Below are 23,266 nucleotides of genomic sequence, written 5' to 3'. Positions count from 1 at the left end.
GCCTTGGGCTTGCCTCCAACCAACTGAGGAATGCGAACCTGCCACACTGGGGCCAAGACAGCACCAATTTCCCCCATAGTAGAAGTGCCAGTGCTCAGGTCTGTTCCCAACGATACAGATCCCGGAAGCACTGGCAAGTACGAACATGCCAAAAGGGGGATTGGAAGCGATATACCTTTACCGTCCTTTATGCTATCTATCCCATTACATCCAACAAGCAAGAGACGTCTTTTAAAGAGGAATGGTGTATCAGTAGTCCGCTTTGAAAACGAGGTTCTAAACTAGGGGCTTCGTGTAGCTTAAGCTGACTGTAACGATCCTCATGCCGTTGCCAGATCATATTGTGGTAATCACCCTTCTCACGGTTCACATATTGGTGTATTTGCTTCTTTCGATGAGTACGGTCTCGGCAGAGTATTTGCAAGGTCCTCAACTTGAATTGCATTTTACAATACCTCTTGCCCCGTACTAGATATCACGCTGACCAGACATGCCAGAGCCCATATAGGATGTTCTCCACCCAACTACCTAGTGAAAACAATGACATCGACAGAATCGCATTTGGGAAGAAGAGTTCAAGTAAGTCAAATCTGATAATCTCCATCTGCGTAACTAGAGCACTACCGCATGGAGAGATTTCTTGGAGCAGGGGACTCATCGTCAACGTCGCCAATCCCATCAACTTCGTTTCCAGGAGGGCAGCAGAATATTAAACTCGCCATGGAAAAAAAAAGTCTTTTTAAATATCATGAATAAGGTTTCATGTGCTTATAGCAGCCTAGCATGCTGCAATCAGACTTATAAATGTATGCCGTATACCGTACAACACCATATCCAAACATCGTCGTCTTGCTTGGTTTACCTTGCTTCTTTTCCTTTCTTGTTTTACCTTCTCGCTGTTCCTACTAAAGGGAAAATAAACCCGAGAAACCGAAACTCACTTCGCTCAACACATGCCTGACAGTCTAGTACTGGAAACGAAAAGCTCACACGATATACGTAACCGTCAAACGCAAACGCCGAAAATTAGTATTATTTCAAAGTAATTGTGTAAATTCGGAATCGCGAAATTAAGATACACTGTGCTAGAGATAGAGAGAACACGAGAATACACGACTAAACAGCACACCACGCGATAGCCCCGGCCACTCCCAACACCAACACAAACAACACCGCCAACACCAGGCCATCCACCAAGAGGGAGCGGCTCTTGCGAACCGGCTCCGGCTCCGCCACATTGTCTACTGCCTGCCCCCGGCGCGGCAGCTTCTTGCCTCGCACCTTGAGGCGCGAGGCCGCCGTGGCCGTGGCGTCGCACGCCCGAAGGAAGCGCGTGGGCACGATCCAGTTCCCGTTGAAGGAGCGGAACAGCCCCAGCAGGTCGTCCTTCAGGACCGTCTCCACGTCCTCCACGGTGGCGGTCCGTCCCTCGCACACCTTGTCGTCGCCATCCAGCCGGGCCAGAATGTAGTTGTATGACACAGGGGTCAAGCAGCCGATGAGGGTCGCCACCACGGCCAGCACGAAGTCCCGGCGGTCGCCGTCCCGGATCATACGTGCCACGAGCTGGCTGCTAAGCTGGTCGTGGTCGTGCAGTTTCTCAAGGCACCGGATGGCGTCCTTGGTGGTTTGCTTGCCCTGAAGCTGGCTCAGGACCGCCCGTGTCCAGAAGAGGCCGCCGTCCATGCGCTGGATGGCCGCAATGGCGGCAGGGAGCACTCTTCCGGCATCGAGGGTGCTGAGCTCGCCAAGTGCCTTTTAGATAGGCCACTCGACGTCCATGTCCTCCGCCGCGTACGTCAGGCGGCCGGCGTTGGTGTTGTCGCCCAGGATGCTGTGGTCCCGGGTGGTCATGACCAGCTCGAGCCACTCGCCCTCGCCACGGGAAGCGCTGGTAGCCGTGTCCGGTCGCTGGGCGAACATCGACTAGAGGATGGACTGGAGGATGTCGGTCGGGTTAACTCGGCGCCGGGGGCAGCAGTGGGCGAAACAGTATACCCCCTCGACGTTGGGGTTGACTCGGAGTGCCTCGTGGATCAGGCCGGCGATGATGCTCTTTCCGCTGCCTTCTGGACCGGCGATGCTCAGTAAGGCTGAGCCCGGGGACGTAGCCCACTGAGTGTACAGCTCGTGCCGAAAGACGAAGCCGTACGTCTCGAGGTGCTCCTCGGTCTCGACGTGCCAAAGCATCTTGATATCTGCCATGTTCTTGTCTTTGCCCCGTCGGAGCTCACGGCTGATTCCGTCGATCGCACCTCTCCATCGGCATATGTAGCTCACTATACATGAAACCAAAGGTCAGCATCGGGGGTCCCTGGGGGGGGGCGGCTGCGAGCTGTTGCAAGGGACGGTCGCTTGGAGGAGATGTAGATACTTACGGGTTTCCCCCATACCTGGTAGGGACAGACCACTGCCAGGGAATCTGGCGGCGAACAGCTCACATAATGGCTGGAGCTTGTCGAGCAGCTCCGTGAACTCTTCCTCTGGGGTCCCAGAGCGCATGGGTGAGGTAGGCCATGGCCGGACTCTGCTCAGCGCGATGCTGCTCGTTGGTAGACATCGTGCTGTCGGTGGTAGTGGTAGTGGTAGTGGTGCTGGTGCTTGCAGCATGCATCTTGGTGAAAATAGGTAAGGCGAGGGGGGTACGATATTCGTTGAAATGTCTGAATGTTTGGGGCTAGTGTGCTGTGTTCTGTTGGCTTGGTGTCGAGAAGGAGGAAAGCTCTTGGCCAGCCTCGAGCGTGCAATTTATAGTTCTGCCGCTGGACCAGGCCACTGTCAAGCTGACGTTCGACGATTCGAGCGCTGTCACGAACCTCCATCACCGTGAGGCATGCCGGATCACCGGCCGTCATGCCACGGGACTGGTTCACTATCTCGCTGCCGTGTGTTGATACGCCGTCCATCAAGAACATATATCACGGTGACGCAGATCGGACTGCCGCCCGTCACGAACACCGCATCCTCCAGTGCGAACAGGACTCGGTCTACGGCCGTTGATGCTTGACGCGGCAAGGGTTGACTGTCCGCAACGTGTGTGCAGCGTATACATTGCCAATGAATATTGACGCGCGTAGCTCGCATCGAATTTGCGCAGCGTTGCGCCATCACAATCAACTCGGAGTCATTTTGACTACCTCTCAACCATCAATCGTTCGTCCGAAGATGCCTCCGTGATGGCCTGTGTTTCTTTGGTTTCTTGATATTTCGATTCACCCTGTTAACTCCGAGACTGGATTGCGTAGCTGCCGGTAGCTAATAATCGTATACTTTCTTCTTTTCTCGTATTCGCAGTCGAAGGTTGTTGGTATGCCTTTTTGATGTGGTTGCTTCGAATCGAAATCGAACACTTATTATTTCTTCGTCAAATAATCGGAAGACCAGGTATAATATGATTAGACAATACTTACCCAGCCCCTTTGAGGGTATCCTGAGTATGGTAATTCATGTATACACTCCGTTGGCCGCAATGACGGGAGAGTCGACGGCTTGACAGAATAACAAGATGGTGATGGCAGTTCGGTTTGATAGTTATGGCTCGTGGTCTCACGCCATTAATCTTTCTAGGAGGCCTTCAAAGAAAATACAGGTACGCTAGCCTGTGCACGGACGCCAAACCAGGCAAATACACAGGCAGGACAATCGGAATAATTCCCCATTGAAAGAGGTGGTGTTTTGGTTCCCGACACCTAACGCGCACCTCGTTATTAATGGATAACATAGAGGCTTCTGTGTGGGATTTTCTTCTACATCTATACGTATATGGAAAGCTCTGAACCAAAAACTATTTCAAATTCCAAATATTGTTTCTACGGTTGGCTGTTAATGGAAACCCAGGGCGTTCCAATGAGCTGATCAATACAGGGCGAGCATGGCCACCTCAACACTTTGCTCTGGTATATTCGTAGGAGCTATCTCACTTGTTTCGAAAGAGGTGTGAGGACAGCCTAGAAGTCCATTAGTGATAGGGAGACAGCATGACCAGACAGAGACGGTACGAAGAGAACGTGGGACTTACCACCGGCCACTGACTCCAGCGAGTCGAATTGCTTGAAGATCCAGACTTCATCTTCTCGCTGACCGTGGACGTAATATAACTTGTGCCCCGGGTTGAAGAAGGCCAGCGTGTTCTCTCCTTGCTAGCCCGGCGAGATCTGGTCCGCCAAGGCCAAGTCACATGCCTCTACGCTGCGGACATCGCACAAAGCCAGAGGCCAACTCCCAAGCTCTGAAGTCAGGGGTCTCCAGACACTGCGGCTGGGTTAGAAAGCATCCTTCGTAGAAGGGTCGTGGGTGGTGCTCTACTTCACGATTTGAAACCTTCTCCTTCGCAGTCTATCCACTTCTTCGGGCCAGTATTCTTGGATACGGGCGATGGCCCCCTCAGGAGAGGCATCTGAAAGTTGTGAGTTTCTTGGGATATTATTGCTCCTTCTTCAGGAACTGACCGATGTGTACGCCTGGTATGGGCCTCCCACGGATGGCACCACTGCCCTCCGGTTCATGTGCTTGCCTCTGTGATAGTGAACGATCCCGAACCATGTAATGCAAAAGGCGGACCTCCTGGGCCCCCAGAAAAGACTTGAGCAAACCGGTAATCTCTTCTCTGTATTTATCCCGAGCTGACGCCAAGCTGAAGGCATCTGTATCCAGCGATGACTTGTGGCGCAAGAGCTGAAACCCATGGACGTCAAGTCAAAAAACATCCTCACGTCCACGGATATTGGTGACCTCGATATTGTCGTATACATCATGCACGATGTTGGTCAGTGTCGAGTCCGCCTCTCTGTCTTTGGTAAGAGCCAGGCGATAGGGCTTTTCAACCTCATACAGCTTCAAGTCTCGAAGGAACGCCATCGAGGCCCGGATGCTATCCGCATGCGTCGTATCGGCCATTTCGCCGCCAGAAACAATCATAGAGTCGATGCTTCAGTATTTGGTCTGTTGGGGTCACCAAGCAGGTTTGTTATAGCCAAGGGTTCTTCTTGATGACGCGCCCATGTATGTCGATATCACAGCAAAACGTTTTCTGGTACAGGACACCTCGCACAACGCATTTGGTATCACTAGAAAGGACATACGCAGTACTTGATGCACTTTTAAGGCATAATCCTGGAGAAAGCTTTATATCGTTCATACGCCCGAGGGTTATGTGATGTGTAACGTTCTACGATGTAACCTGTCAGTCAGGAGATTCTGCAGTGGCACGTTGAACCTCGGTTACTGCAACAAGATAGGCTAGCAGCTTGTCACACAACCATGTAAAACCTGCTACTTTCCCTGGCTCTTGTGAATACATATACCACGAAGCATCCTGGATCGTCTTAGGCTCGTAATTCTCGGGTTCGATCCATACCGGGTTCCAAATCCTACTCTCATACATCTCGCTGTCCAACGACGATTCGATAATCCTTCGAGCGTTTTTAGCATACAACTATCATGGAGCAGTCCCACATAAGTGGTGGGAAAGTCCAGCCATGGATTCGATTACAGCTCGCGAATGAAGCAAGAGCCAACATCACAGGGCCAAGACAGCTTCGCTACCCAGACTACGAGCCGTACCGATGCCCTGACCCATTCTCACAGATCTACAGGGCCGAATCTGGGTAAGAAATCGCACACCAACACACCTTGATATATGTATACATTAGTACTGCATACTAACCCAATCAAACAGAAGATAGGGGCCTGTTACTCAGGACCTGACTCAACAACCCTTCAGGGACAGTGCATGGGATAAGGCCATGCGCCAGCTGGAATTAATGGAGGAAACGGTGGCAAGCGCGTCTTAAGCGACTCAACACTCTTCTGACTTGCAAGGAACTTTTTGCAGGAAGTCGATACGATATTTCGCATACGAAATTCGGCTCGCTTTTTTAAATTCGTTTTCCGCGAGTTTAAACCCCTTTCTTGTCTTGCTTGAATTTGTTGTCAAGAAGCTGCTAGTATCGTTCTCCCTAAGAAAAACAATATTTAAATCCACTATGTGCCTCACCTAAATAAATACATGATCACTGGGACATGGCAGTTTCGAGATTAGGTGCACTCGACGTATGCTTGTCTGTACAGTGTGGCAGCCTCCGTAAAGGGCTTTTGCACGGTAACAGGGGTTGTGCTGTTGGGCCATCCCCGGACCAGCAACGGCAGTGTCATCCGGCAGAACCCTTCGGCAGTAATGGCAGACACCCTTATTTCGCACTTTGAGCTCACCGAGCTTCACCACCATCCGTTATTTCCTCTCTATCACGACCATGGCGAATATGCCCACACCACCTTCGTACGTCGCAGCACGTCTGGCAGGATTTGAGACAACGCCGGACGTACTTGCTATGATCACCTACGTTGTATCGCTTATCCTCAGCCTTGTGGCTATCCATGCGTTCTTCTACATACTGTTATGGTCTACGCAAGATGCGAGAGAAGCGCCCACTGTTGATACCGGAGTCCCTTTCCTCAGTGCACTTGTCTACATCGAATGGCAAGGTTTGAGGTACTGGGATAGACACGCGTAGGTCTCCTGGCTGTTTTCATGTCTGTCTTATTCTTGACGTGGCGAAATATTGACATTCTCATAAGCGGCTACCCATCTTTACCCTTCGGGTTCCATTCTTCCGCATCTACGTCGTCAACTCCACGAAGCTGATCCCTATCGTGCAACGACATGTCAACGCCATATCTTTCTCCCCAATACAGGTAGACATGTCTGCGCGCTTTATGGCTGTGAGCAAAAAGACCTTTGAGATCATCAGTCGAGATCCAATGGACGACCATGGGTTTGTGGCAGGCATGTCGCAAACCACGCACGTCGACCTGAGTCCCGGTCGTAGATTCGACAGTCTGAATAAAAACTCAATCAGAGCTCTCTCAGAGTCTATGAACAAGCCCGACATAAATGGTACCAGGGTCAATATGCGGGAGTGGATAGACAAGGAAATCACGATGGCCACCACCGACGCTATCTATGGGCCTCTCAATCCCTTCCGAGATCCTAAAGCTGCTCCCATCTGGCCGTAAGCGTATTTGTATGACTTCTTCATTTGTCTACCTACTAAAAGCACAGCAGTGACTATGAAGGCGGGCTAGCGCCACTTCTACTCAACATCCTCCCGGCAATCACCGCGCGAAGACCTGCTAAAGCACGCGAAGCCCTAGTAAGGGCATGCGAGAGATATTATGCCCGAGGCGGACAGCTGCACGGGTCTGCGTTCATAAAACACCGGTGCGAATTCTACCTATCACGTGGGGTACCTTTTGAAGACATCGCCAGGATTGAGGTTGGGGCTGCTATCGGCTTGATCAGCAACACGAAGCCGGCTGCGTTTTGGCTACCATATCATGTTTGCTCAGACCCAACGCTTCTAGAGTCCTGCCGCCAGGAACTGATGTCCAAGGCGGTGCGTGTCGAAAAGGCCGCCGAGAATAGCACCCTCACGATCGACATGACCTGCGTCAAGAGCTCATGTCCGATCCTATTGTCGGCATTCAAGGAAACATTCAGGTTCCACAGTATGAGTATCTCAATCCGTCAAGTCGTGGGAGACGACGTTTTAGACAGCACCTATCTGCTGAAGAAAGGCAGCTATCTCCTGATCCCAGCAGCAGTCCAGCACGGGATGAAATCCGTCTGGGGCGAGGATGTGGGCAGATCCGACCCCACTCGGTTCCTGCAAAAGGACAACAACCAGAAAGGCCGTCGCCCAAATCCAGCAGCGTTTCGAGGCTTCGGTGGCGGCTCGACGCTCTGCCCGGGCCGTCACTTTGCGACCACGGAGATTCTGGCGTTCGTGGCCATGGCCATCTTACGATTCGATATCAGGCCACAAAGCGGCCGTTGGGTCATGCCGACAGTGGGCAAATCCAAGCCGGGGATTGCGCTCCATCGACCTGATCAGGATTTGGAGGTGGAACTTGTTCGCAGGGATGGCAGGGAGGTAGAGTGGAGGGTTACATTTTCGGGTGCTGGGGGACCAATGAGAATGTCTGCCGACGATGGTGGAGCAGCTGTTGGTTGACATAACAGATAACATGATCCAGGGGGTTGCCAGGTGTCTCTGGTTACTGTGTTGTCGTGTTGCATATAGGGTATAAGATACAAGACATCAGGTGTCTTGCCTTGTAGCTAAGTTGTTGCGACATATTCAATTCATGGCTTGCAGAGTTGATGGAAGAAATTGTTAATATAAAACGGTGTTTTACAGACAGCGAGTAGTGGTTGAAACCCGAGTTAGTGGTTCATTTGGAAAGTATACAGGGGTTTATTGGGTTCCTCCACTTCAACAGAAAATCTCCGTGGGCTGATTGGATGGCTGAAATACTGAGCTTTCACGCCTGTGGTGTCATGCAAGGGGTAGTTACGGAAGATAGCGTACCTATACAAATATTATCTGGGTACCCAAAAGATATGTAGACGCTGGGACTATTATTGCATTATTTGCATTTTCAGCCATACTTCGAGTCGACCTATTCACCATCATCCTGAAGAATATCGTACCCTTTCTACCCGCGGCCACATGAGTCGTGTCAGCATGGGTTACCACTCCTTACTAGACCCGGCTGCCGTGCTTGTGGTCACGAGCATCGTTGTCAGCTTTACCCCCGCCAACTCCCTTTGGCGGATCGCATGCCTGCCATTGCTCGGCACCCTGACATGGCATTGCGTCGTCAACTGCCCGATCTACATTGCCCGGAGCGCATGGGCTTCGGCAGTAGGAGGATATACCATTTCGTCGTTCCTTCATTATTTGGATGTCGCGGTGCTGAGTGGATGGTGCTTCGATGCCGGTGGCCCCTCGCGAGACCCAGTTAAGATGGCTCGAGTAGCGGTGGCTACTGATAGCCTCAATTCAAAGAACTTGAACTTGCGAGGCTCAGCTGGAAGGAAGTCTCAAACCCGCTCCCCACGGGTGTCTTCCATCTTTGATCGCTTCAAGTTCGGCCTTGCTGTCTTCTTCTCGTGGCGCTTTGTCAACACCTCGCACCAGGCCAGAAACCTGTCACAGCTGGACCCGAAGCTGCGTACATCTCGAACTCGCTTCCTTGTCCATACGGCCTTCACGATCTTGGTTTGCTATCTGCTTCTGGATATCATGGACTCGTCTTCCGATGCCGAGGTCTCGGCCAAGTTCTACACCCGCCACAAAGTGAGCTTCTTCTCCCGGATCTCCAAGGTGTCCTTGGAGGAACTGTTCATGAGGCTCTTTGCAGCTCCTGGTCTATGTAAAGGCCTCGTACCCTTCCAGCGAGGGGTGTGCAGCATCGCAGCATTCCTTTGCGTGGCGGCGCGGTTGAGCTACCCAGGTGACTGGCCCCCTTTTAACGGGCCTCTAACGGAGACATATAACTTGAGATGTTTCTGGAGGTAGGTTCTACCGCAGAAACCCTGTTCATGAGCTTCATCAGTGGCTGGCATCACTCTAGTACATTCTGGCATCAAACAAATACCCATAGACTCAACGCCATGTCCAGCTTCTTGCTACACGATGTGCTGCGACTTCCAAGGGGTACGAAGCCGGTGCGATATTTGCGTATATGGATGATCTTCCTCATCTCAGGCCTCATGCACGTTGCCATTGACTTCGCCTCAGGTACGCATGATGCAGTGCATATCGATCTTCTGCTTCCTCGTATACTGACCTGAGGGGATCTGGTGAACAGGTATCCCGCTCGGAAGTTCCGGGGCAATGAAGTTCTTCTCCATTCAGCCCCTAGGGGTAGCCATCGAAGACACGTTCCTCTCTATTTACAGGTATATGCTACCACAATCTACTGCACACCAGCCCGCTAGATTATGGCAGCGTTGCGTGGGTTGGGTGTGGCTCGGTCTGTGGATGGCCTGGACGGCGCCAGCGTACCTGTACCCGGTCATGCCGCAAGAGGGATCAGAAGAGAACGGAGGCGTTGTCCCCGTGAGTGTGTTGGGCTATTTCAAGGGCATTATGGGCTAGGATGAAAAAGTGCATTCGTTCCCCATGCTTTCCCAAGCACATCAATGCTTACGCCGAGGGGGTCAATAAGCTGCCAATCCTACTGTATCAGCAGGCAGCCATTCAAGTGCATGTACATCTGTTGGGGTTGACAGCGTACGTGTGTCGCTCGTCTGCACCCCGCTGCCATATCGTCATGAAGCACCTCAAAATCGCCGCTGCCATCGATACTACTGCCGCAGTTGCTTACCTTCGTCTGCAACATCCCATCGTCCTCAGCTTCCCTGACATGGTGCTCATTGGATGCACCTGTCTGCTCTCGATGGGCACTTTCTCTCTTCCAGGCAAGAAAGAGCAGTGCACCCATCAACCCTAGACACCAAGTGGGAAGGAGTGAGGAATAAAAGTCGTTCACCCATCTGCGCCTTCCCTGAATTGGGAAGGAAACCGGTTACTGCATTTGCGATTCTGGGCCACCACTTTGCAATTGAACGCCACTGCCTGGTTGCCCATATGAACGTAAGGCATTGCTTTTGTTACGTTCGTCTTGCTTCGGACCACACCTCAACAACCAAAGCAACATTTTCTCCATCATTCTCTCCATCAACCAAAGCCGCATTGCTTCATCAATCCAAAACAGCTTCTTTTCATCTTCATCAGCTACCTATCTGAACAAAGCCAACATGTCAGGGAATCAGTTTATCCCGCCGGCTCAAACCACAGCCAACCCGGAAGAGAACCAGTTTATCTCGCCGGCCCAGATCACAACCATTACCACAGCCAACACGCAAGAGAACCAGTTTATCTCGCCGGCCCAGACCACAGCCAACATGGCAGAGCACCAGTTCATCTCGCCAGCTCAGACCAACATAGCAGAGACCCAGTTCATCCCGCAGGCTCAGACCTCAGCCAACATAGCAGAGAACCAGCTTATCTCGTCGGCTCAAAGCACAACCAATATGGCAGGGAACCAGACTATCTCGTCGACTCAGAACACAACCAACATGGCAGGGAACCAGTACATCCCACCGACTCAGAACACATCCAACATGGGAGAGAACCAGTTCATCCCGCCGGCTCAGAATATCGCAGGGCACCAATTTACCTCGCCGGCTCAGACCACAGCCAACATGACAGGGAGCCAGACCATCTCGTCGACTCAGAATACAGCCAACATGGCAGAAGCCCAGTCCATCTCACCGACTCAGTTATCACTCCCCCGTACCCCACGCCAGAATTTCCACCAGACCCTGGGCCCCGACGACCTCTTCTTCGTCGAGGTGGCGGCCGCCACCGACCACCGCTGCAGCGACCGCAGCTGCATCAGGACCGCCATCGTCAAGAACAAGTTCCGCATCGGACGGACCGGCACCACGGACTTCTGGCACCCGTCCTGCTTCGAGAAGCTCGTCGACTTCACGAACATGGCCGACGTCTGCCGCTTCCGGCCCCTGACATGGACCACCCACGACATGCGCGGCGGCCTGCGGGAGGACGAGCCCGTCCCCCACGCGTATCTCGACGCCGGCGCCGAGCGGCTCGTCTGGGAGTGGATGGAGAGGTGCCGACGCACGATCCAGGGGAGCGAGCAGCTAAGGCCGCTGCTCGGGACCGATGACCACATCCAGCGGACAGGCTTCTTCACGCACCCTCTTCTCGACCCGGCCGAACACAAAACCACGGAGGACGGCACCAAACGGGTCGTCTGGCAGGTGTACTGCGAGTTTGGGGTGCTGAACCCGACGGACAACCCCAACAGCCTCAGCATCATGCTGGCCCGGTGGCAGCGGGCCAAGAAGGAGGTTCCGAATCTACTCGGAGACGAACCCTCGGCGGAGGAATATGGTGGGGAGTTGGGATGCAGGAACATCAAGCGCCTGTTGGGCGCCAACGTCGAGCTTGATCCGCTGCATTTTTCTACTACCCGTGATCCAGTCATTTAACTAGAATGGTGAAGTCAGCTGGTCTATTTTTATGTCTACACCACGAATGCAATCACATTAACTTAACTTTCTGTTCTGTGCCAATGTGTCTACACGCTCGCCAACGATGTGCCAGTGCCGCCCAGCGATTTTGCCAGTGTCAACAATGCTAAGTTCTGGGGCTGATTCGTTTGATCAGACCCTTTACCATGAATCCAGTGGAAATGAATACCCCTAAACGTCATCACAATTACTACCCTAGCTAGTGCAAGCTCTCTACTGGACGTATGTGTAGATATATATCAATCCGCCCTACGCAATCTCGAGCCTCTCCTCCGTCCACCCAGGCCGGAGATACCCGCCATCGAACCGCATGTCGTAGCTCGTCTCGTGCACGTAGTCGACGTTCCACTCGACCGTCATCTCCGCCCCTTCGCTGCTCTGGCTCCAGACCGTCACGGCGATGGTGTTGTCGCCGTCATAGTCCAGAATCCCCGGCGGCACGGGGAAGTCGATCTGGTGCCCGATGTAAGGGTTGAAGCGGCCGTACTGGTACCCGTTGACGAAGAGCAGCGCGCGGAGCTGGTTCGAGGTGGAGGAGGAGGGAGAAGAGTCTTCGGCCGCGGTAAGACGGAAGGAGATGGAGACGTCGAGGCCCGAGGGGACGGAGAGGGGGACGATGGTGCGGAAGATGCGGATGCCGGCCCCTGGGACGGAGAGGGTGGATCCGGTGGTTGTCGTGGGCCATGAGGAGTCGTCGTACCCTGGTAGATGCATACCCGTGCGCTCGGCGCAGAGGCCGCCCTCGTTCAGAGGCCCGCGGATAGGGTCGAGGAGGTCTTGGCGGCCCCCGGTCCCGGCGATCTTCCACTCGCTGAACGAGTAAGTACCAGCGGCAGCGCTGGGGCCCAAGAGCGTCGCGTTGGTGATGCCGCGCGGGTTGAGCGCCTCGGCTCGCTGGTCGTGGCCCGAGTTGTCCATGACGACGACTAACACGTTTTCAGTGCCCTCTTCCTTTGCTAAAGTTGCGTTGGCGAAGGAAAAGGCCAGTCCCGCGCGGTCGAGGTAGGACAGTCCCAGCCACGAGCCGATGAACTGCGAGTTCAGCCACACGGAGTAGCCGAACGCGGTCCCGCCTGTGATGTTCAGGAACACACCCGTCGGGGGCTCCGACGTGCTGGGGAAGGTGGCGCGGTAGATGTGGGTGCCGACGTGGATGTCGTAGTCGTCGACGTAGAGTACCGGGTTGTTGAGGGCCGGCACGGTCGGGTTCGAGGTGTTGGTGTGGTTTGCGGCGACCCAGGCCGCGCTGGTGGCGGAGTAGTTGGCTTGGATCTCGGGAAGGCTGTCGGCTACCTTCCAGCCGCCGAGGGCGGGCAGCGTGAAGCTCGGCGACGCGCCACCCACTGTTGCGGTCAGGACGCTGTTGTTGGTTGAGGTGACGGCAACATCCTTGCCGTTCCACGTCAACGAGCAGATGGACTTTGGTGCGAAGACGGTGATCGTGGTGGAGTTGGCAATGTCTCCCGTGAGCTTCAGCGTGCGTCCCTCGATCGCGGCAGATCGCACCAGGTACGGGCCATGAATAAGAACTATGCCAGTTAGCAACCTCGTCTTTCCAGTTGGGATACCCATCTTATCACTCACTCGTCTCGTTGCCAGCAGCCAGGGGGTCATTGTTCAGCGCCGGCGACCAGAAACGGTACGCCGCGGAGCGATCCAGCAACACGACCCTGGATCCATCGCTCAGCTCGACGATGCTAATACCCGCGTTTTGCATGAAGGACACCGTCGTCGCGTTGGGGTTTCCCTCCTCGTCGTCGCCGAAGATCCTGACGTTCGCGCATCCCCCGCACGATACGAGCTTGGCGGCGCTGACGCCCTCGACCGCAAATTCTGCCGACTCGCCGGTCGGGACCCAGAGGGCCAGGACTTCCTTGCCGTCGACGATGGAGTACGTGAGGAGCTCGGCGGTGGAGTAAAGGAGTTTCTTGGACCCGAACCGGAAGTCGGTCACGAGGATCTTGGCTTGGTAGCCGTTGAGGGCAATTGTGCCGCCGTGCTGGGGCACAGTAACTGCGAGATATCAGCGTGGTCCGACATTTTATGGCCGTTGTGAGACTCACTGGCCCCTTTTGACGTGTTGACTTGGAGCTTGAACGTCTCGAGATTAGACGATGTCGAGTTGGCGTGCATTACCACGTAGAACGCCGCGCCTGTTTCGGGGTTCCGGAGCTCTGCGGTGGCGATGGACGGATTGTCCGTGTATTCAGTGCTCTAAAGTGCCATCAGCAATAGTGTCGTATTTCAGGAGAGTTTTGATAAGTTACTTACGTTTCCGATGCGATTTGTGAAGGCCAGGTCGTTTGCAACTCGTGTGAACTGAGTCAGTATTTTCGTCTCGTAGTACTTGTCGCCAATAATCCTATTCTCGGAGATTGGAGATGAATAGTCGTAACTTGTAGCTAAAGCAAATTGTTAGCCTGTAGAAGCCCTTTTGGTGATGATACCTGCCAGGGAGTCGGGCTCCTTACCAACTACGGGAGCAGCGTGCCACCCCCATGAAGTGCCGCCAAAGAGCATGTATAGCGAGATTGCGCTGACTCTCTGATATATCAAGTTGCGGTAGAACAAGTTGGCGAAGTCGACACCGATATCCTCAGGGCATCCACCACGTGGGCCTCCCCACGGGTTGTAGGAGCCGCCTTGGAACTCGGGCATGAAGTTGGGTTGAGACCTATTCATCTTGTAAGCTAGGTCTCGTGGTCCATCACGACGGGGTCGGCTTACGGAGACTGCACGGTGAAGTAACTACCGGTGGGCTGTCAGCACAGGTATGTTTGAAATAGGGAGGCCTTCCTTACTCATAGTAATTGATGGTTTGCTATCAGTCGCCCGTTAGTATACCAAGACCTTGCATAATGGATACTTCCAAGTGTACTCACGTATGCGACATACTCTCCGTTGGTTCCAGTGCATTCGCTCAAGTTGCAAGACCAGCAAGACGGGTAGCTATCCAGACCAACAACATCAACGTTACCGGATGCGTTGGAGAAGTCTTTGGACCATGAATAGCCGTTCTAGGCAACGTCAGAAATAGTTCGCAGAGTAATGCTATGAGGTGCTCACCATGTTTGGCAAGTTGTGTGTAAGAGGCACATCGATGCCATTGTCCCTAGCCGTCTGCTCAAGGAGCTGCATGTACTCCTGCACCGGCCCATTATCCGTCCTGTTGGCGATATCGGTCCACTGGTTGCCTAGCTCGTTCTCAATCTGGAAAAGCACGACGTTCCCACCGTTCGTGACGAGATGCGGCGCAATAATACGCGATATCTCGCTCATGTACGGCTTCCAGGCCTCGGTGTAGCGCGGTTCATTGTCCCGCAGCTCGCCGTACGCGCCCGTTGTCACCCACAGCGGGAACCCGCCCGCGTTGGCCTCGGCGTTGACGTACGGGCCCGGGCGGATGATCATGTACATGCCCAGCTCCTTGGCAAGGGTCATGATGGAGGTGAAGTTGTGGGCGCCGGTCTCGAAGTCGAGGACGCCGGGCTTGGGGTTGTGGTAGCCCCAGTGGTTGTATATGGAGAAGGCATTGAAGCTGGGATGGATGTCAGTTTATCCCAATATCATAAGGACGGCGCGGCTTACCCAGCAGCTCTTATCTTCTCGAGCAGATCTCGCCATAGTTCCGGCCTTGGATGGTCAGGTAGGAATTAGCCATGATAAGGCGTAAGCAAGACTTACACGGGATATCGCCAGTAATGAAACTGCTCAGGTCAGTATATACTTGTGGCAATATATAGATAGGAGGGACAGTTGACTCATACCTCGCCCGAAAAGACAAACAGCCTCTCGCCGTTGATCATGAAACTGTGATGGTCCCTGCGCTCCCACGTTAGCTTGCTACACTGGCCAAAAGCATCGTGGTCGTCGAGTTAAGGGTAAGGTTAGAGTTGGCGTTTGCTGCTCACGCACCATTCGACAACTTTATTCAGCCCGTTGATGTGCACCGGCCAATCGGTGACGGTATCCTGTCCAAGAACGGTAACAAGTGAGACGGCGGCTAGGCCCAGTAGGCCCGAAAGACCCCGGAGCGGCACCATGGTGAGTGAACTACTATCCGAGGTGAAAGAGTCGTCCCTTCGGTGAAGATACAGTTTGAACCAAACATCCGTTTCCCTTTAAGTTCTTGTACATCGGATATGCTGTCGACTTTATCCAGAAACCCCAACTGCATCATCACCGCTCAAGTTCAAGTTACCCCACATACGGACATGTCGGCTGCGGAGGTGATGGCTGCATCTGGAGAAGCTGGCCGTCTTTCTCCACGACACTACTGCGCGGCCTCTTGTGCGACATTTGCTATTCGCGGGGTAATTCGCTGCCGAGCTCCTGTCATCGATGGTATCCTCCTTTCACCGCCTGAGAATAACCGGGAGCATGGCTCGTACCCCTGCCCGCTCTTGGAAGCGGGGATCGTGGAGTCAAGAGCGTTCAATTGAGATGCGCCAGTCATTTGGATGCGTGTACTTTCCTTGGTATATATGTACGTTGAATTCGTCAATACAGTACCGCCGTTCGCCCGCATCATGCTCAAGCGACCATGGAATGAAACACAAGACTACAATCCAAAGAACGTCAGATCATCCTCACCCCGGATAGGCACCGTATGCCCAACCCCCACCGCATAAACCCCCTGCACCTCCGCCCCCCACATCGTCGTCGTGTACCCCGCGAGCGGGAAATCCGCCATCGTCGCGTCCGGCTTGTCCGCGTCCAGCCCGAACACGCCCGTCCGCTGCTTGATAGTCTCGTTGTAGTTGGGCGGCAGCAGCGCCGCGTCGGCGCTGCCGTGGTAGATCTGCATGCGCGGGCGCGCGCCGGCGTAGCCCGGGTACATGTCGTGCACGACGTTGGCCCATTGTTGCGCGGTCGCGTGCGACTCGCCTTGCGAGCACGTGCTGTTCCAGGCGTCGACGAGGCCCGCGGTGGAGACGAAGCAGCCGGCCGCGACACCGGAGTAGGCGATGGCGGCTTGGAAGAGTTCGGGGTAGGTTGCGGCCATGACGTTCTTTCGAATTGTTAGCAATAGAAGCGGAACATATAACGGTGGGAAAGAAGGTACTTACGGTCATCATAGCTCCGGACGATGAGCCAGTAACGAACACCTTGGACGCATCGCCGCCGTATTTCTTTAGAGCATACTCGACCATGCTCGCGATTGAAGCACTATCACTGCCACCGTTGTGCGACAGAGACTCATGCGACGAGACATCCCAGCACGTGCCTTCGTGGGGGCTCTCGGGGTAAATAACGACGAACCCCTTCTCGTCGGCGAGCTGCGCGTAAGGGGAACCGGTAAAGTACGCCTCGGCCGTGCCGGCGCAGTAGTGCAGCGCCACAATGACGGCGGGCTTGGGCGACAGCTTCTCAGGCACGTAGACGTACATCTTGGCCTTGCCCGATGGGTCGGCGTACAGGTCTGTGACTTGCTGCAGGGTTGATTGGAGGCCCGCTGCGGCTCTAGATGTTACGGGCGACGACGCCGCAAGACCATTGAAAAGCGCCACGGCGGTGGTGGCTTGGGTGAGGAACTTCATCTTGGCGTCTGTGGGGCAATGAGCGCAATGACTGGTGTCTGAAGTTGAAAGAGAGACTGGGAGACACTGAGGAAACTTGGTAAGCCCAATCCGTCGGGAATCATGTTCCGCTTATGTATAGTGGCGGTCGGAGCGAACCCCGGCTCCCCGAGGCGACCTTGCGCTTCGTGCCGAACACCGCGAGTCGCGCCGAGAATGCGGTACCAGACGTTCATGGGGGCTCACAATTCTCATCTCCAGTATTGGCCATGCTTATCCAGGCCTTTGGGATCTCATTTTATCGGGCCCACTCTCGAAAGTTTCATGAAATTCTGCAGTAAAGAAACCCCGTTCTGGAAGGGGTTTCGCAGTCAGTACAGTCAGCATCTAAGCCCCGGCGCTTCAATCCCTAAACCCTGCAGCATTGTGTCCCCAATCGATCCGCCACCCGACCAGGGGGTCAACTTCCTATTGCACCAAAAGACTGGCTGGGACATCCCGGGAATAAGCTTTTTCCAGCCGGATACATGCGAGCGCCTCCTTACATGGCACAGGCGGGTGCAGCCGAAAAGGGGTCGCGCCTTTCAACGCATGCATTCCTGAACTCCCGTCGATGTCAGGACACATATCATCATATCATCGTGACTTATATGCAAAGCTGGGGGCATTATGTGAGCACTAACGATCTAATACGAGCCAGATAAATTTGATTATTTAATAATTACAACGTTTTTACCAGTCGATAAGATCTTTACCTCTAGGTCACTATCCGGCATCAAAAATCCCGTTGCGATACCCAAGCCAAACGATTTGTCTGCTGTGGCATTAGCCCACTCTCGCCCGGGGACTGGCCGAATATCCGCCCGGAGCGCGACCAAGGCCGCGAAGACGAGCAGCTGGGCACTGGCAAAGTGGCGGCCGGGGCAGTACGACCCCCCGCCTCCGAAGATACGCAGCGCTGACGTGCCCTTGAGCCCGCCGCCGTTGAGCTGCAAGAAGCGCCGGTGGCCAAAGATGTCGCAGTCAGCGTCCCAGGCCCTCGTCACACCGAAATGCTGCACGCTGTTGGGTGCGAACACCAGGCCGCCCTTTTTTAGCATGTACCCACTGCCCAGGCGCTGGTCCGCGAGCACGCGGCGCACCATGCCGGTGCCGATGCCGCGGAAGCGGAAGACCTCGTGTACCGTCGAATTCAGGACTGGGCAGGCAGAAAGTACGCTATCGACATTGAGGGTGTGGTAGTTAGTCTCATCGGCCCGCACCAAAGCGTGGGCCATCAGCTCGTCGCGCACGTCGCGCAGCACGACGGGGTCCGCGTGCATGTGGTACAGGACTCAGAAGGCGCCGGGGACCGTGTTGTTTAGAAACGCCATGCAGGCGCCCACCTCGCCGCGGGCCGTATCGGCCAGCGGCATGCCCGCGGCCGCATTGTGGCGTAGCCGTGCGTGCACGGCGCCCGACCCTCCGGCGACGTGGCGGCCCTGCTGAAAGTAACCGAGGAAACGCTGCACGAGGCGCTCGCGGGCCAGGAAGCTTTCGCGAGCGAACACGTGGGGGAGCACGCCACCGACCAAAACGGGTAGTCCTGACACAAACTTTCTTTTTTTCACGCTCCTCTGTCAGCAACTGTGGTTTAATCTCTGTCACAGGGGCTCTGTGTGAACAACTCACTGCCATGATTCCTCAATGGCTGGATCGCGGAAAGTATTACCTTCGCCGTACTCAGCATTGGTCCCGGCTAAGGTGATCTCGTGACGTATCCACGTAAGCAGGTTGACTTTTGCCGGCTCCGCAGATGTTAGCCGGGCGTCTAATGACAGAGACATTGTCTGAAAGGATCTCTGAAACATAATGTCGAGATGGGGACCTGGAGCTAGAATTGGGCGCATTGCTTTCCGGAACACTGCGAAGTGGTTCTGGTCGCTGCCCGGGTCATGAGCCGTGATGTTGTTGGTGACTTTGCTGGTCCCTAAAACGGCTGCTGCGGCCTGAGCTTCAATAGGCGCAAAAGAGAGACTCGTTGTATTACGCTCAATGGTGGAGATCAAGGCCCTGTCGTTGACCACATATATGCGTAATCCAGGGAGGCGCAACGTGTAGATAGGGAAGCCATAGTTGTCTCTGGTGAGTTACTGTCAGCAACGACTATTTTCAGGCAGAGGTGGATGTACGAGCCGATTAGTTCATATACGGAGAGTACAGAGGGTCAATGCTTACCGTAGACTGGTGAAAAGCTTGTATCTGCCTCTAACCAGGCCCAAGACTGGACTTAAAAACGGTATAGACTCAAGAAGAGGGGGCGGCTCTGCTGGATCCTGCGATAGACGTAGGAGGAGCCACAACGAACCATAGACTACTACGGCAGCCAGAAATGGAATAGCAATGAATGGAGGCAGTAGAGATGACGAAAGAGCACTATAGCTCGTCATGTTGAAACTAGAGTACGAGAAAGCAGCAAGCCTTTGTTGATCTTTTCATGAAACATGTGTCAGTCTGTTTCTTAGCTTAAGGATATGGCCCGTTGTTTATTAATCTGTTGCAACACCTTCTTACCTAGTTTCGCCATGCTGGCCTCGAGTATGAAGGCAACCACCAACTCACGGGTCTCTTCGATCGATTACCAATGCTATTTTGTCGGTTGGGCCGGGTACCGCTGTCCCCAACTATCGTATCAATCGCATGCGCGTTAGGCTACGCTCGCCAATCAATAACCGGGGTGAGGTACAACCTGTCGGACCTCGTACTATTTTTTCGTCATCTATCCTAATCCGAATAGCGCCGAGTTGAGGTGGGCCAGCTTCCGTGGTCACTTGACGCAAAATTTACGTACCTAATGCCGTTCAAGCCAAGGCGGTTGGCTCCAGTCACGATGTGACATGCATGTAGGCTTCCGATAGGGCAGTTACCCGCCTTCGAGAGCTATCAATTATGTCAACCCCAGGGGTGCCACCCCTGGGGTGGAACTATCCAGGCAGGGCATGAGATTGTGTACAGCTCAAGCGAATCAAGATTGTGGTTATGCATTCGATCATGAGTCTAGGACCTCAGCCAACATACCAGACAGGCATCCTAAGTAGCCACTGAATCACAGCAAACCAAACTCGGTAGTTACTGGTACTGTCAGAAGATACGTCACAAAGTTGCCAATCACATACGCATGTAGACAGTTTAAGCCATTTTACTAGTCTGATTCGACTTTAATTTCTGCCAGGGGCGCTTGGAATAAATTTTAGGTTGGTTGAGGCTAATACGATAAACTGTCATAATTACCGAATAAGTAAACAGGAAAAAAAGAAGAAGAAAAGATAGAAAAACGGTAAAAGCCATCTCCCTGTAGTTAATTGGCCAAGGGAATCGCTGCTTGTATACAGACATTTCCTTGCGATACCTAAAGCATTGCTCCCCTACTACAGGATGATGGAAGCTCTTCCCACACAGGGCTACTTCGCCAAACCCACAGTGATCATCATCCCATCGGCTGGCTTGGACGTTATTTGTCTTACCTGTCTCACTCGTCAGTGTAATCCATGGAGAGGATAGATATCATTCATGTTATAAGGGCAGACTCACCATGTAAATCTCTTCCCCAACTTGATACCGACCCTGCTGGGCCGCGTCCAGTCTCGGCCGGCCGTCCTCGTCCCTGACGACTGCGCCCAGGCCCACCTTGCAAAAGTCGAAACGGCGGGCCGTGAGCGCCATGACGACGCGCGCTTCCATGTTGGCCAGCTCCTGGCCGATGCAGTTGCGTGGGCCTCGCTCAAACGCTCGCCACGCCCCGGCAGGGATTGACCCGGAAGTATCGGCCGAGAGCCATCGTTCGGGTGCAAAATCGCCAGCGCTGGGGCCGAAAGTGTTGGGGTCAGTGTGTATGAGGCTCTGGCAGTTGTAGACCAGCAGTCCATCCAGGCATTGCTGATGTCCGTCGGGCATGCGCACAGTGAGGCCGGAGCCTGGCGGGATGGCTCGCGCCGTGCCACCCGGGGGTGTAAACGCCGCGTTTCTTTGATGACAGCGGCGATGTAATGCATCTGTTGCAAGAGATCCGTCCGCTCTAGCAATCTGGCACGCACCACCGTGGGGCTGGCATCACCACCAAACAGAGTATCGAGCTCGGCACGGATTGCGCGCAGTGCACGGGGGGTCCGCGAGAGCTCGTAGAGTGCCCACGATAGCAGGGTAGCAGTGGCATCGTGTCCCGCAAACAGAAAGGTGCGGAGTTGGTCGCAAGTTTCATCCATGACTCTGGGTGTCAGCGTCTCCACATCTTGCAAGGCCATGGAGAGTACACTGCGAGAACTCCCGGTTCCTTTTCCTTCCTCCCCTTTCTTATCGTGGAGGCTGGCGTGCTTTCGGGACACGATGTTTTGCAGCATATTGGTGATGCAGATGGACAGCGCCGCCCGCCTTCTGGTTTTACCAGGGTTGAGCCGCCATGGAAGATTGAGACGATCGCCGTTATAAGCGTCCACCAACGCCTCAAATGACTGTACCAGATCGTCAGCCTCCCCTTGGCTGTCATGCTGAGCGCCCAAGTCGGCCTCCATGGTGACCTTTCCAATGACGTCGAAGGTGAGCTGCGTAGTCAGTTTCATCAGTGAAAAGCTGTCTCCGGTTTTGGACAATGCTTCGAGGCGCTCTATGAATAGTAACCCCTTGTCTAAGGTTTCGGGTACAAAGGCGAGCAATTACTGCGGCGAAAACCCCGGACTGAATCTTTTTCTCAGCCGCTTCCATTCATCGCCCTGGGAGGGGGTCAGTCTCCAGCTCTCACATTAGGTCCATGATATTGTATGTACGTACATGTGTAGAGAAAATGGGCGTGGGTCCCATCATATACTGCAGGCGAGCCAAGGACCGAGAAGACTTGGGCGGGCTGGTCGGGAATGTTGGTGTAGCCCTGGTAAGCTGGTCGGCAATATTGTGGTCACCCACCACAACCATAGGTCGACTGATCGGTCTCAGGTCGACAAACATAAGAGAGGGCCTGCCCAGGGCTTGGCTCATGGCCACGATATTCCTCTCGGCGAGGTTCTCACCAACCACTTTTGGTTGGAGGTGACTTTTGCGACACTGCTCACCTACTCTTTCAGTAACATGTTTATTAAGTTGACCTTTTTCGCCTTCTTCCTGCGCGTGTTCAACCCCTCCTCTTGGGTACGCTGGACGGCCTGGCTCGGCATCGCCATAACCAGTTGCTTCTACGTAGCCACCTTCGTCGCTTACACAGGCCTGTGTACCCGCAGTGGGGCTCCCATCTGGAATACCATGCAAGAGATTCGGTGTGCCGACGGTAACCTCGCGGTCTCGAAAGCGGAAGGGTGGTTTGGCTTGATCTCGGATGTTTACATATTCGCCATACCGCTGGCAACTGTATGGCGCTTGCACATGACTGTGAGGCGCAGGCTGGGTCTGACTGCGGTCTTTTCAGTTGGATTGACGTAAGCCTATCACCTCTCTCTCTCCACTTCCACCCGTTGGGGCTTTCGCAGTGTTATGGGTCAACCCCGCCAGGCTGGCCCATATTAGACCAGCATAAAGATCATCATTGCGCCGACCGGTAACACGGTTTATTGGCAGGCTAGGACGCGTAGTAAACTAGGCCCTATATGTCAGCATTCCCAATGGCTGCATGACCGCGCGGGCACATGGGGAGCGCCAGTTCAAAATGGATGGGGGTGTGTCTGTAAAATGCCATCTTGATAACATCCTGTGGCACTGATGACATACCAATACCATACAATGCAACCGTTGGACCAAGAACATGCAGTAGCTATCCAATATTGACGGCAGCTTGCGACATCTGAATGAATCAGTTGGGCGTAGCCTTGTAAGCTGT

At 54.1% G+C, this 23,266-nt stretch overlaps 11 protein-coding genes across 11 annotated transcripts; 2 read left to right on the top strand and 9 right to left on the bottom strand.

Moving 5' to 3' along the window:
- Positions 1-1,116: 1,116 nt before the first annotated feature.
- PG986_002709 (uncharacterized protein) lies at positions 1,117-1,686 on the bottom strand (the record flags this gene model as incomplete). Its single annotated transcript, XM_066838931.1, has 1 exon — positions 1,117-1,686. One exon carries the CDS (start codon positions 1,684-1,686, stop codon positions 1,117-1,119), a length of 570 nt encoding a protein of 189 aa, XP_066703995.1.
- Positions 1,687-1,758: 72 nt separating this feature from the next.
- Positions 1,759-2,502, bottom strand: PG986_002708 (uncharacterized protein; the record flags this gene model as incomplete). Its single annotated transcript, XM_066838930.1, has 3 exons — positions 1,759-1,926; positions 1,999-2,279; positions 2,379-2,502. 3 exons carry the CDS (start codon positions 2,500-2,502, stop codon positions 1,759-1,761), a joined length of 573 nt encoding a protein of 190 aa, XP_066703994.1.
- A 2,193-nt stretch (positions 2,503-4,695) lies between these two features.
- Positions 4,696-4,896, bottom strand: PG986_002707 (uncharacterized protein; the record flags this gene model as incomplete). The annotated part of the gene is made up of 1 exon (XM_066838929.1): positions 4,696-4,896. One exon carries the CDS (start codon positions 4,894-4,896, stop codon positions 4,696-4,698), a length of 201 nt encoding a protein of 66 aa, XP_066703993.1.
- A 1,355-nt stretch (positions 4,897-6,251) lies between these two features.
- Positions 6,252-8,012, top strand: PG986_002706 (cytochrome P450; the record flags this gene model as incomplete). The annotated part of the gene is made up of 3 exons (XM_066838928.1): positions 6,252-6,508; positions 6,858-7,010; positions 7,064-8,012. The coding sequence occupies 3 exons, from the start codon at positions 6,252-6,254 to the stop codon at positions 8,010-8,012; spliced, it is 1,359 nt and encodes a 452-aa protein (XP_066703992.1).
- Positions 8,013-8,525: 513 nt separating this feature from the next.
- Positions 8,526-9,944, top strand: PG986_002705 (membrane bound O-acyl transferase family-domain-containing protein; the record flags this gene model as incomplete). The annotated part of the gene is made up of 3 exons (XM_066838927.1): positions 8,526-9,358; positions 9,400-9,584; positions 9,655-9,944. 3 exons carry the CDS (start codon positions 8,526-8,528, stop codon positions 9,942-9,944), a joined length of 1,308 nt encoding a protein of 435 aa, XP_066703991.1.
- Positions 9,945-11,134: 1,190 nt separating this feature from the next.
- PG986_002704 (uncharacterized protein) lies at positions 11,135-11,836 on the bottom strand (the record flags this gene model as incomplete). Its single annotated transcript, XM_066838926.1, has 3 exons — positions 11,135-11,515; positions 11,573-11,695; positions 11,747-11,836. 3 exons carry the CDS (start codon positions 11,834-11,836, stop codon positions 11,135-11,137), a joined length of 594 nt encoding a protein of 197 aa, XP_066703990.1.
- Positions 11,837-12,157: 321 nt separating this feature from the next.
- Positions 12,158-15,951, bottom strand: PG986_002703 (beta-galactosidase B; the record flags this gene model as incomplete). Its single annotated transcript, XM_066838925.1, has 12 exons — positions 12,158-13,437; positions 13,493-13,921; positions 13,972-14,122; positions 14,180-14,310; positions 14,356-14,582; positions 14,636-14,667; positions 14,791-14,925; positions 14,975-15,446; positions 15,497-15,541; positions 15,593-15,615; positions 15,676-15,730; positions 15,824-15,951. 12 exons carry the CDS (start codon positions 15,949-15,951, stop codon positions 12,158-12,160), a joined length of 3,108 nt encoding a protein of 1,035 aa, XP_066703989.1.
- A 518-nt stretch (positions 15,952-16,469) lies between these two features.
- PG986_002702 (alpha/beta-hydrolase) lies at positions 16,470-17,448 on the bottom strand (the record flags this gene model as incomplete). Its single annotated transcript, XM_066838924.1, has 2 exons — positions 16,470-16,919; positions 16,978-17,448. The coding sequence occupies 2 exons, from the start codon at positions 17,446-17,448 to the stop codon at positions 16,470-16,472; spliced, it is 921 nt and encodes a 306-aa protein (XP_066703988.1).
- Positions 17,449-18,137: 689 nt separating this feature from the next.
- PG986_002701 (cytochrome P450) lies at positions 18,138-18,749 on the bottom strand (the record flags this gene model as incomplete). The annotated part of the gene is made up of 1 exon (XM_066838923.1): positions 18,138-18,749. The coding sequence occupies one exon, from the start codon at positions 18,747-18,749 to the stop codon at positions 18,138-18,140; it is 612 nt and encodes a 203-aa protein (XP_066703987.1).
- A 12-nt stretch (positions 18,750-18,761) lies between these two features.
- PG986_002700 (uncharacterized protein) lies at positions 18,762-19,856 on the bottom strand (the record flags this gene model as incomplete). The annotated part of the gene is made up of 3 exons (XM_066838922.1): positions 18,762-19,026; positions 19,099-19,548; positions 19,645-19,856. 3 exons carry the CDS (start codon positions 19,854-19,856, stop codon positions 18,762-18,764), a joined length of 927 nt encoding a protein of 308 aa, XP_066703986.1.
- A 1,011-nt stretch (positions 19,857-20,867) lies between these two features.
- Positions 20,868-22,434, bottom strand: PG986_002699 (cytochrome P450; the record flags this gene model as incomplete). The annotated part of the gene is given in 4 exon segments (XM_066838921.1): positions 20,868-20,930; positions 20,998-21,489; positions 21,501-22,082; positions 22,231-22,434. 4 exon segments carry the CDS (start codon positions 22,432-22,434, stop codon positions 20,868-20,870), a joined length of 1,341 nt encoding a protein of 446 aa, XP_066703985.1.
- Positions 22,435-23,266: the final 832 nt, after the last annotated feature.

Source organism: Apiospora aurea, assembly GCF_038362705.1.
Source record: "Apiospora aurea strain CBS 24483 chromosome Unknown utg000002l_segment0_segment0, whole genome shotgun sequence".
Classification (NCBI taxonomy): domain Eukaryota; kingdom Fungi; phylum Ascomycota; class Sordariomycetes; order Amphisphaeriales; family Apiosporaceae; genus Apiospora; species Apiospora aurea.
This window is presented reverse-complemented; position numbering and strand designations above follow the sequence as displayed.